Below are 13,052 nucleotides of genomic sequence, written 5' to 3'. Positions count from 1 at the left end.
AGGAGCACCCTCATTTTTTTATTTTTGGAATGGGGACAGGGAGTGCTAGCGGGTTCTCTCCTCCCACCTTGGAGAGCACTCCTTATTGTCTTGCCACAGCAGAACTAGCAAGGGCCTCTTCAGTGAAAACCTCCTCAATGCTGGCATACTTCTCTGCATGGACAAGCATATTTGGAATAATCCCAAGGAAAAGTCTTCACCAATGATTTTTTAAGGTCATTTCTCAAAAGTCTATCCATCATCGTAGATATCGCAATCGACTGATCTAGGTCATGAACCTCTAGAGTCGCCGCATTAAAGCAGCTGACGAAAGCATGGATCGACTCTCTCTTCTTTTGTTTGATGGTGTGGAGATAGTCAGAACGCTTTTGTTATCGTTGGCTGCTGACAAAATAACTGACGAAAGACTAGCACAACTCTTCAAAAGGGTGAATTGAAGCCAATTTCAAGCTCGAATAGCATTGTCGAGTTGCCCCTTTGAGAGTAGTAAGGAACGCCCGATAGAGGATTCCATCAGTTGCTCCATGCAGAAGCATCGCCGCCTTGAAAGCTTTCAAGTGATCGATGGGGTCGACGATCCCGTCATAGGCCTCGAATTGGGGCACCTTAAAGTATTGAGGGAGTGGCTCCTACATTATTCTAGGAGTGAAGGGTGGCTCGCTACTAAACCCATCATAGGGCTGTGCTAGGGAGGTGTTGTGAATAGCATAGATCCACTTATCGAGCATCCAGAACCATCTCTCGATGGTAAGATCTCAGACGGTTTAGGCTTCGGAGTGTTGGGGAGAGTGACGACTAGGGATTGAGTCATGTCCTCTCTGGACTCTACGGAGGTGCTTACAGCCGCTCTGATTGTAGTGGTGGCTGTGGAGCCAGATTCGGTGGGGGCACCACCGTAGGAGGTGCTAGTGGATCCGTTGAGAAAAATACTGGTGGCACCACTGAAGGGGGTGCGGGAGTAGCCTAATCAGGTTACGGTGCCATCAATTGAAGTGCAAGAATGGTTTGTACCATCTAGATGGCAACCATCTAAGTTTAGACCTGCTGGAAGAGCAGGTTGAACTGGTCCGTCGTGACAAGCATTGGCTGGACTGGTGGAGTCTCCATCGCTAGTGGCTGCACCTGGTTATTGGCTTGGCTGTCTGCCTGACGGGAGGCAGTGGCATTGGTGAGACAGGATGAGACTTGCTTTGATGGCATGGTGTCTGCTCTCGATCTGCGCTTTTTTAAAAATAGGTCAAAAAGTCCTTCCTCTAGCGTCAATCTATTATTCTGAAAAATCGCCCGACATCGGGACACTAGAGCTAATGACAAGGTGGGCCTCCTGGGTGCAAGACCTACAAAAAAGTTTCTAACCGGAGGTGGCTCCGGTGAGAATCCTTCAATGCTCAAATCAAAATCTTGTTCCATAGAAGGAAGAGCGTGAGAGGCAAAGTGATTGTGTACCTTCCTCCAGGGTCCTCTTTTGATCTCCTTTATAGCAGAGAATTGGAGCTTCAGTTAGCAAGTTGGTTGTACGATCCTGCACAATCAGGATGTGATTTATTGGGCACAAGATTGTCGCTCGATATTTTTGGGATGTGGCGAATATGGTTGCCTTATCGGTCCAGTGACAGTTGCTGCTTCGTGGGTATCATGTTTTGAATGGAGTTGCCAACTTGAGCATTGTAAAGGCAAAGATTGGTCGGTGAGTTCTAGGGGTCAGTTATTTTGTGCCTTCGCCAAGATCTGCTTTATAATGCATGAGTGATCTGTCAGTGGAGAGTCATCGATGATGACATGCAGGGGTCGTCGAGCGACTGTTGACGAGTAAGGCTCTAGTCAGATGATTGTGGAGGGCTAATAGGCAAAAGTAGTTGCGGACCCCAAATCATCAAAGAAGATGGTGGCCAACCTTAGGTCGTTAGAGACCTTTGTTGATGGACCTGCTGGACACGGTCATTTTGGACTCTTGGCCTTTTCATAAATTCGGTTTGTATTAAATTTCTCCTTATTATTATTATTATTTGATGTATTGTTATTGTTATTATTATTATTTAATATATTACATCCAAAATTTTATCAATATTGTGTATCACACCTCTTCTTATTCTTATTTACAAATCGGTTCAGATAAAATTATTTTTATTTACAAGATGTTCCTTTTATTAGGCTTCCCTCACTTGTGCTACCATGGGCCCTAGTTAACCAAAAACCATAAATTTTAAAACTAGTGTAGGTGACATCACAACCTTTTAGTCCACAAACTGCAGGCTTCCATGATCATCCGATGCTTGGTCTAAATCTATGTCTGATCATAAGGCAACATCATGACTAACCCCCCCAACATTAGACTCATCAGACGAGAGATAGACCTTAATTATTAGCATTTTCCCCACCTGGATCATGACTCCTCTATCCCTCCCTCCTCTTCAGTGCCTTCTAGTTTAGATCCTTGGAGACTGATCCCTCCATCTACCAAGGCAGAGAACAAATAGCTTGGATAGATCTAAGGGGGTGTTTGGTTGGGATGAGTTGGGGTCGGGAATTGGAATGGGTGACTTCCATGCCAATGAGTTGGTTTGGAGGAGTTTTATTTGGATTCCGATTTCGAGGTGAAATGGAGATGGCCCAATCTATCTAAAACTCAATCTCTACTGTTTCGTAAAGATTCAAATTTTTATTTTGATTCTGATTCCGATTTTAATTCCAATCACGAACCAAATGTTTCGGAAGATATAGCCATTTCAATTCCGATTCCAATTCACTTCGATTTTCATTCCAATTCTATTTTCAGTTGCGAACCAAACATCCCCCAAGCATCGAAGGCTCGATTTTGCCTCTCAGAGGTGATGAACTCCGCTTGGAGGGAGAGGACTGGTTCATTGGAGAGGTGTTTGAGCTGGGAGACCACTGCCTAATCGGTGGACTAGATGAAGTTGGGGTCTCAGAGGGACTGGCATCTTTATCATGAGATTGCATAAGCCACCAAATGCTTGAAGAAATGACCTCACATTCATTTGTTAAAGTAAACCTAATCCAAGGTAATTGTTACAAAATAGGCAGAAATTTATGCAGATTGATTTGGAATAATGATAACAAAAAGGTTTTAGATGTAGTATTGATAAAATATTAGGCGTGATATGCAAAAAAATCTTAGAGAAAATTTCCTGCTATTTGTGTGCCCAACAGCAAGAACATATTTTGTGTAGAGCAGCATCTCAATCACATCGATCTTGGCTCTGGACTCACTTAAGTCCAAAATATACATAACTCAGAGTGCCTGATGAATGACTAAATTCTAACTTAACAATTGATCTGTTTTTACGAGATCATGAGTCCACGAAGACACACAAATCATTTTAATTTTTCAGGTAAATGAGAAAAACTTAGAGAAATTGTAGGCTGCTTCATGAATTTAGGATTGGACGCTGAAATCTTTACAGAATATATACTATTTCAAATTGACACACCGCTGAAGTCTTTGTTACATAATATATACATATATATTCAGATATACATAATAATTACATATACATACATACATATATATATATATATACATATATACATATATGTATATATATATGTATATATACATATATATGTATGTATATATGTATATACATACATATGTATGTATATATGTATATACATACATATGTATGTATACATACAATGTATATACATACATATGTATGTATATATGTACATACATATGTATGTATATATGTATGTATACATATGTATGTATACATACACATGTATGTATATATGTATATACATACATATATACATACATATTGTAAAAGAAAAGCCCGAGAGATGCAGGAAAAGGAGGAGAAACATAAAAAAAATAAGTGGAGAAGATCTCTTCATTGTATTTCACTATGATATGTACATCCATATATAGAGATGAAGAAGAGAGAAACAGGCAGAAAATTGGAGAGATCACGGTATCAATCACGTGATCCTTCCAATTCAAAAACATACCATAGTAATTATAAAATATTCTAGATAATATTCTAGACAATAGACATTCCTAATATTCTGTAACATGCCATTGTAAAAAATATTCTAGATAATATACATTCCTAATATTCTGTATATTCCTGATATAGGCAATGTACATTCCTAATAGTCCCCCTCAAGTTGGCGCATAGAGATTTCGAATGCCCAACTTGCATAGAATCTCTTGAAAATGATCACAGTCGAGAGCTTTGGTAAAGATATCTGCAAGCTGACAATGTGTAGGAACATATCGTGTAGCAATGTCTTGAGATTGTAGTCGCTCTCTGACAAAATGACAATCAATTTCTATATGTTTGGCCGCTCATGAAACACAGGATTTGTAGCAATGTGTAAAGCTGCTTGATTATCGCAATAAAGGAACATGGGACCATGATGTGAAACACTGAGGTCGGATAAGAGGGCTCGAAGCCATAGTAATTCACTGATAGTGTGTGCCATAGTCCGATATTCGGCCTCTGCAGAGGAACGAGACACTGTTGTCTGCTTCTTAGCATGCCAAGAAATCGGAGCATCTCCTAAGGAAACATAGAAACCTGTAGTAGAGCGCCTTGTCATGGGACATCCTGCCCAGTCTGCATCACAATAAGCATATAACTGAAAGGTGTTGACACTTGAAAAAAATATGCCTTGACCTGGAGACCCTTTCAAATATCGCAAAATGTGGAAGGCTGCGTCTAAGTGTGGTTGCTGAGGAGATTGCATAAACTATGTCAGAACATGCACCGAGTATGCAATATCAGGCCTAGTGATGGTCAAATAAATGAGTCATCTCAGCAATCGACGATATGGACCGGGATCATCAAGTAGTTTTCCATCATCCGCCGTGAGTTTGAGATGTTGCTGCATAGAAAATTTTGTGGGCTTGGTCCCAATCATTCCGATCTCCTGGAGAATGTCAAGAGTATATTTTTGTTGTGATACAAATATGCCCGAAGGTGATCGTGCCACTTCTAATCCAAGAAAATATTTTAAGTTGCCCAGGTCTTTAATGTGAAACTTGTCTTGCAAATATTGTTTCAGTGCCTGACATTTCGAAGGGTTATTCCCTGTAATAATCATATCATCCACATAAACAAGAATGGCAATGAAAGAGTCCTCATCCTGTTTGATGAATAGAGAGTGATCGGCTTTAGATTGAGTACAACCATATTGGAGCAAGGAGTGGGAAAACTTTTCAAACCACTATCTTGACGCTTGCTTGAGTCCATAAAGAGACTTACGCAACCGACAAACACGTGTATCACTTGGTTTTAGAAATCCTGGCGGAGGTGTCATGTATACTTCTTCATGAAGATCGCCATGAAGGAAAGCATTGTTGACGTCTAACTGATATAACTGCCAATATTTAGCGGAAGCAACAGCTAAAAGACACCGTACTGTAGTCAATTTAGCCACCGAAGCAAAAGTCTCGGTGTAGTCAAGGCCTTCTATTTGTGTGTATCCCTTTGCCACTAACCAAGCCTTGTATCGCTCAATAGAACCATCGGCCTTGTATTTAATTTTGTATACCCATCTCGATCCAATGGGTTTCTTTTCGAGTGGTAGATGCTCCAAAGTCCAAGTGCCATTTTGCTGGAGAGCAGTGAGCTCAGCCCCCATTGCTTCTCGCCACTTAGGATCCTTTACGGCTTGAGAAAAGGTTTTAGGTTCTTTATGAGAGGTAATAGCTGAAATAAAAGCTCGATGGGAAGCATTAAGCTTAGAATAAGTGAGGTAGCAAGAAATAGGATAAGGCTTACCTAAGGTCACTGAATTGGCGGATGTGTCTGGGGGTCTCCCCACTCTTGGGGCATCGACAATGTAGTCCTGTAATCGAACGGGTTGCTTCCTATCTCTGACGGGCCGTGAATTAGGTCTAATGGTCTTAGAAGGTGAAGCCTGCTCAGGAGAGATAGTATCGATTGCATCAAGAGTCCTGTTCAAACTTGACATTTGGTTCGAATCAATAGAATTGGTTTGTGTTTGATCTGACTCATGAGAAGGAATAGGGTTTGAAATTTATCCTTGGGTCTGACTCAAATTAGGTACATGAGGTAAATTATTGGTTGTCAAAGGAAATCCCACATCATAATCAGTCTGATTTGGTTGTGAAAAAGAAGGTATAATAGAAAAGAAAGGTAATGTTTGAGAATAAGAAAACGTCTTCTCATAAAAGATAACATCACGTGAAGTAAATATTTCATGAGTTTCAAGGTTATATACACGATAACCCTTTTGACCAAGAGGGTATCCAACGAACACACAAGCACGAGAACGAGGTTGAAATTTATCACTGGACGTCTCATGCACATAACAAAAGCTACCAAAAACTCTCAGATGATCATAGGTGGGTGGTTTATGAAATAAGAGTTCGTAGGGACTCTTGCCATTCAATTTTGGTGTAGGTGTTAAGTTAATTAAATAGGTGGCAGTCAAAACACATTCTTCCCAAAATGACATAGGTAAGTTGGCTTGAAATCTTAGAGCACGGGCAACATTTAATAGATGTCGATGTTTACGCTCAACCACCCCATTTTGTTCTGGTGTCCCAACATAAGAAGTTTGTGATATAATCCCATGTTCTAGAAGATGTGATTTCAATGGTCCGGCTACAAACTCTTGAGCGTTATCACTACGTATGTGTTTAATGTTGGCATCAAAATGATTTTTGACCATAGCATGAAAATTAACAAAGCATTGGTATGCCTCAGATTTTCTTTGTAATAGATAAACCCAAGTAGCCCTTGTGCAATCATCAACAACAGTGAGAAAGAAATGAGCTCCCGTGTGTGATGGGGTGCGATATGGTCCCCATATATCGATATGAACTAAATTAAATGGTGAAGCAGATTTATTAATGCTCAAGGAAAAAGGCTTTCTTGTCTGTTTTGCATGATAGCAAATGTCACAACAATTATTTATGGAATCAAAAGAAGTATTTGAAAGAAAAGAACAAGTTTTAAATGCTTGTAAGAGCAATGTCCTAACCGAGCATGCCAGAGATTAATCGAAACATTGACTTTATTTGTCCGTGTAGGACGTATTGCCAAGCCTTTGAAGTAGTAAAGACCATCCCGGAGTTCACCCAATCCAATCAGCTTCCTCGTGGCAAGGTCCTGTGGAGCACAAAATGTGGGAAAGAAGAGAACAGCACAATTAAGTTCTCGAGCAAGTTTGCTTACTGAAATAAGATTGCAAGTAAAATTAGGAGCATATAAAGTACGGTGCAAGGTAATATCATTGGTCAAAGTAACATCACCATATGAATGTACAGGCATATTGACTCCATTAGGTAAAGTAACTGGGAGTGCATTGTCAAGAGGTTCAATATCATGAAGAAAGGACTTACAAAAGGTTAAGTGTTCGGAAGCACCACTATCAAGGATCCAAGAATGATGAAAAGAATCAAGAGAGGCCTTACCAACAAAATTTACGGCACTTTGAGTCTTATCTTGTCCAAGAAGAGAAATAAGTTGCTGATATTGTGTAGGAGAAAGACCTGGTATTGGAGAGATTCTGTCTGTATTCAATGGTGTAGTAGCATTCACGGCAACCCTTCCTTGGTGCTGACTACCGATCTCGGCTCCATTGCCTCTACCCTTAACTCGATCTTTGGATTGCCATCCAGGTGGGTACCCGATTAGCTCGAAGCATCTATCACGGGTATGTCCTGTCCTCTTGCAATGGTCGCATCGAAAATATTTTTTATTTCTTTCCTTGGAGCCGATCTCTTTATTCGCCCTTTCTATCATGGGCTTAACAGCGAGAGCCGCGGCTTCAGGTTGAGAAGTTCGAACAGCGGCGACTTCCTTCTGCTTTTCACCTCGAATCAATAAGGCATATGCCTTATTAACTGTTGGTAATGGCTCCATGGACAGCAGCTGATCTCGCAACGTGTCGTAGGAGTCCTTGAGACAAAAAAGAAACTGATGTAGTCTCTCTTCTTCTTTCTCAACTTGGATCTCTCTAGTGGCTCCACACGAACAAGTCGGCACCTTGGAATAAGCCGTAAGTTCCTCCCACAAGCCACGAAGATGGGCATAATAAGCGGCAATAGTCATATCATTGCCTTGCCTGAAACTCCAGATTTGGGTCTTTAACTCATGAATGCGAGGAGCATTGCCTTGAGAATATCTTTCCTCAAGATCGACCCAAATATCTCGAGCACTTTCAAAAAAAAAAATACTGTCATAGATTTCTGATACAACAGAGTTGTAGATCCATGACATCACCATTGAATTGCACGTATCCCAGAGAAAATGATCCCGTGATCCATCTATAGGTCGTGCAAGTGTCCCATCAACGAATCGAATTTTTTGTTTGGCTCGAAGAGCAGTGATAATGGCCCTTCGCCATGCAGGATAGTTTGGTCCCTTGAGTAGAGATGTCACAAGGGCATTCCCAGGATTCTCTGAAGGTGAGATGAAATAGGGAGATGCCGGGTCATGCGCAGCATTTAAGGTCGATGACGAACCATCCACCATATATTCGATTGTGGTGCTCTAATCGATTTGATCGGACATGTTGATGAGGACAAGATGTAACAACTATTTGCCTCCAGCTACGTGCAAGAGGACGCTTCAGCAACAACCTGCTGTAAGCGCTTAATCAAGGAAAAGACTTGGATCAATGGCGACTCTGCTCTGATACCATGTAAAAGAAAAGCCCGAGAGATGCAGGAAAAGGAGGAGAAACATAAAAAAAACAAGTGGAGAAGATCTCTTCATTGTATTTCACTATGATATGTACATCCATATATAGAGATGAAGAAGAGAGAAACAGGCAGGAAATTGGAGAGATCACGGTATCAATCACGTGATCCTTCCAATTCAAAAACATACCATAGTAATTATAAAATATTCTAGACAATGGACATTCCTAATATTCTGTAACATACCATTGTAAAAAATATTGTAGATAATGTACATTCCTAATATTCTGTATATTCCTGATATAGGCAATGTACATTCCTAATACATATATACATACATATGTATATATATATATATATATATATATATTATATATATATAAAAAAAAAAAAAAATATATATATATATATATATATATATAATTACAAACTTCGAAAAAGAGTAGTCAACATCTCGCGCGGACAGAACTTTCAAGGACAGACTAGAGAAAGGGTGCACCAGAAAAGATCCTTGCCTCCAGTACTTTGCTTACCAACATATTCCACATCTCGTCATCTTTCTTCTTGCGGTACTGCATCTTCTCCTTAAGTTGCCTATAAAAGGTCGCAATAGTTTAGCTATCAACAAAAAGTATATATGTACGTATGCAAGTATATGCATATGTATATATCTAGGATACCTGCACAAGGGAACGCTGCATTCGTCCATTTGGTCACACAACCTCGCATGGAGTTCGAGCAGCTGCCACATTCTCTTACAATGAGAGCAACCACCAAATACTCTATTCTTACACCCCACAAAATGGCGAACAAGGAACTCAAGCCCCTTACAAGCAGGGTAATTGCAAGGGGCGTCACTTCCTTTGAGGACCTTGTCAATTGGACCAATTGTTCGACACCCATCTCTGCAAATGTGAATCAAGGCTTCCATTGCCCCGTGCAGCTGTAGATATATCTTCCTTTCCTCCAACCTCTTCAACCTTTCCTGCTTTCTCTGAACAGAGAAGAAGAATCAACGGTCAATTAAATATTTGCAGAAAAACAAAACATGAGATCCCAAGTATGTGCAGATGAATAGTTTTAAAAAAATAGAACACTTGCAGAACACCTAATTTTCAAATGGAAGTATAACTCACCAATTCAGCATGTCTGATGGACTTCACAATTTCCTTTGCTAACTCTGGATTACTCTTCCTCATCACCTTCCATCCCTTGGATGTAGAGATGGCATCAAACCTCTTTGCGATGAAGCGGTAGCAAAGAAGGCAGAGACGGGGAGCATCGCAGAGCCGTGCCAGCTGCAACACATCAATCACATTCTCCGTGGTCAGAAATCCCTTCTCCATCTTCTGCAAGCATTCCTGCTTCAGTGAGGTGATCATAAAGCAGTGCGACAGCACCAGCAAAGAAATGACAAACTGATCCATCTCTTCCTGCCTGCAACTAAAGCGAAATCAAATATAAGACCAATATATATATAGATGGATGAATTGATAGATAGATATAGATATATATAAAGATATGGATATAGATATAGACATATATAGATAAACTTTACAATTCCAAAGATTAGAGAGGAGGGGAGGGAATGAGTCATTGTAGTAGTTACCATGCAGTGTGGAGGTAGCGAATGAACACCCGGACCGCATCGTGGGGAACACCACGAATAGAGATTGATTTCCTGCGGCCCTTTGAATTATTTAACATGCTTTTAAGCACCGGAGAAGCCATCCCCTGCGCATTACATCAAAAACAGTAACATTACTTGGAGTTAGATCATAATCAAATATGCGAAAGGAGAACGCTACCCACATCTCACTCTCTTGCCCACATCTTCTTCATCTTAGCGTTATTTCGTGGTGTACTCAGGGACTGCTGCCTCTCTATCCCAGATGTAAACCTCCTCTTCTGACCTTTTAATAAATTTGGGTGGCTCTTTTGGCCTCTCTTAACCTTCTTTTTTTGATGATACCCTCTTAACCTTCAAAAAAAAATTAAAAAAAAAAAGAAAAAAGGAAAGATGGAAGTATACTAACAAGAACACTAGCATGGGCAGAGATAATGCCGCAATTGGTTTGAACCCGAACATCAGCTCCGTAGCCTTCGGTGAAAAGCCGGTCCCAGAAATCCATTCTCGAACCCTCAGCAGCACAGCAGTTCCTCTCTCCTGATCCCTTTCGACGGCTACGGATAGCATCCAGTCCCACAAATGGTGGTGCTCTTGGGGGAGAACTTTTGCTGACATTGTTCCCCTCTTGCTCTGCCATGCTTCTATGCTTCTCTTGTACTTTGGCTGTCTCCAAAGAGAGAAGATTTGAGGGAAGAAACCAAAGACAAAAATAACTAGGAAGAAGAAACTTGATCTACTTCGATATAAGAAGATATGAGAACCGCTCGTAAACAGTCAATGAATAAGATGAAGAAAAGATGGTTTATCCGAGGGAGAGGAGGTGGAGTACGGGGCATCCAGACAAATGTTTTTAGGATCCGAGGATGATCATTTGGGGGCCGCCGGAAGTATACGATGAACCAAAGGATACAGTGAGATTAAAATAGGAATGGAATAATTTGTTACCGTTATACCATGGCACGGTATAAAGATTAAGGAAAAATCTTTGTAAACCTTTCGTAAGTAGGTTTGCCCCTGCACGACACCTACGCGTTTTTCCCTTTCAACCTCTCCGTAGTTCTTACTTAAATATAAAGGAAACAGGGGACAGCCCACTGGATTGACAGCGGTTTTAGTTTTAGTTCCTCTTAGGACGCGTTTGGTTCACGAGATGAAGCGAGGAAGGGAAGAGAGGCAATTTCCGGAAATGTGGAGATATCTCTTATTTAGAGTTTTAATTGGATAGAAAATAAAAAAAAAAATTATAGAAAGATATTTGAAATTTATGAAGAAATAGATTTTAAAATTTCTCACAGGATGAATATTGATGATGCTTTTTTATTTTCAAAAATATTTTTTAAAATCTATAGACAAAATTTTGTAAAAAATTAATATATAATTAGGATGAAATATTGAATAGTGGTATATATCAAGATCTTTATTTTTTTTTCTTGCAAAAATATTAAAATATTAAAATAATATTATATTAATATTATCTAAATATTTATATTAATATAATATAATATTTATATTAATATTAATATTATAATATTTATACTATAATATTTTATTAATATTAATATAGTATTTGTATTTATATTTATATCAATATTAGTAAGTTTATTATATCAAAATATAAATATTATGTTAATATAATACTAATATATATTAGTATTGTATTAATATAATAAATTGATATGATCTAATATTACATGATAATATATTAATATTATTTTTATACTAATATAAATATAATATTATTATTTATATAAAGATTAGAAGCAAAAATGTATCATCTTATATCTATTAAGGATATAATATGTGTTCTATACAGTTTTTTCAGAAAAATTAATATTCAATCAAACATAAACAACTTTGCAATAAGTCACTTTCTCGTGGTCAATCAAACATGCCAAAATTTTATTTAAAAAAAATAATTTCTTAAAAAATAATTTTTCAAAAAGTTATTTTTTGAAAAAAAAAAATTTCCGCAAATCAAACGAGTCTTTAAAATGTTATTAGGATTCAAGTTGCATTGATTCGATAATATTTCTTTAGCTGCATAAATATTTAAGAAAAAATTTTAGTAACTAAAAATTATAGTTTTCATATCCCATGCTTTATGTAAGATATCATGATAAATCTACTCATCCTACTGTGCTTCACATCCCAACCAGCGTTAATAAAGGATAGGATCGGCTAGGAGGCAATGTATGACTACTAGGATTAATTGGTGCAAATAGGATGGACTCAAGTGGTCAAAATCAGTTAAGGTTTAGTAACTAACTAGAAGTTAATGATGATTGGATTCCAGAGGGATTCAATAAAGGTGGGGGTGGGGTCCGCATGTTGCCAAGGTACTTGAGTGGTTCGGGGCTTCCTCATTGAGTCAACATGGGTCAATAGCTATGGGAGACAATGTTAGAAAAAATCGACCAAAACACCTAAAAATTGCTATTATTGTTTACATTATAAAAAAAAAAATATAGTAAAAAAATAAAAGATTGAAAAGATGTTGATCTTATGATTGTTTTGATGATCACAAAATATTGAGTAAAAATAGTACTAATCATGTGTTTTAAGGATAAATGTAGGATTTTTTAGATGCTCCATGAATAAATTATTTTTGAAAAAAATTCTCTCAAGATACTAAACTAAAGTACTTTAAAGAATAAGTTTTTATAAGTTTGACCAAGAAGAGTTAACTTCTATTGAAGAAGAGTCAACTCTGGTATGTTGGAGGTCACTAGCATGCACAAACTGTGAGTCGACTCTCTTAGTTAGGATACAAGATTAGATTTT

The 13,052-nt window shown here is 38.5% G+C and overlaps 1 protein-coding gene across 2 annotated transcripts; it reads right to left on the bottom strand.

The window, feature by feature from the left end:
• Nucleotides 1-9,081: 9,081 nt before the first annotated feature.
• Nucleotides 9,082-11,218, bottom strand: LOC140855440 (BTB/POZ and TAZ domain-containing protein 4-like). 2 transcript variants are annotated; one of them, XM_073251320.1, is made up of 5 exons: nt 10,678-11,218; nt 10,251-10,375; nt 9,778-10,084; nt 9,322-9,635; nt 9,082-9,235 (listed from the first exon to the last, which is right to left on the bottom strand). In XM_073251320.1, the coding sequence occupies exons 1-5, from the start codon at nt 10,906-10,908 to the stop codon at nt 9,124-9,126; spliced, it is 1,089 nt and encodes a 362-aa protein (XP_073107421.1). In that variant the 5' UTR covers nt 10,909-11,218; the 3' UTR covers nt 9,082-9,123. The 2 variants fall into 2 exon arrangements, with proteins under 2 accessions (XP_073107421.1, XP_073107422.1); XM_073251321.1 differs by having other exon boundaries at nt 9,778-10,078.
• Between the last annotated feature and the right edge of the window lie 1,834 nt (nt 11,219-13,052).

Source organism: Elaeis guineensis, chromosome 2 (assembly GCF_000442705.2).
Source record: "Elaeis guineensis isolate ETL-2024a chromosome 2, EG11, whole genome shotgun sequence".
Taxonomy (NCBI): domain Eukaryota; kingdom Viridiplantae; phylum Streptophyta; class Magnoliopsida; order Arecales; family Arecaceae; genus Elaeis; species Elaeis guineensis.
Note: the sequence above shows the minus strand (reverse complement) of the source record. Positions and strands in the feature narration are given on the sequence as shown.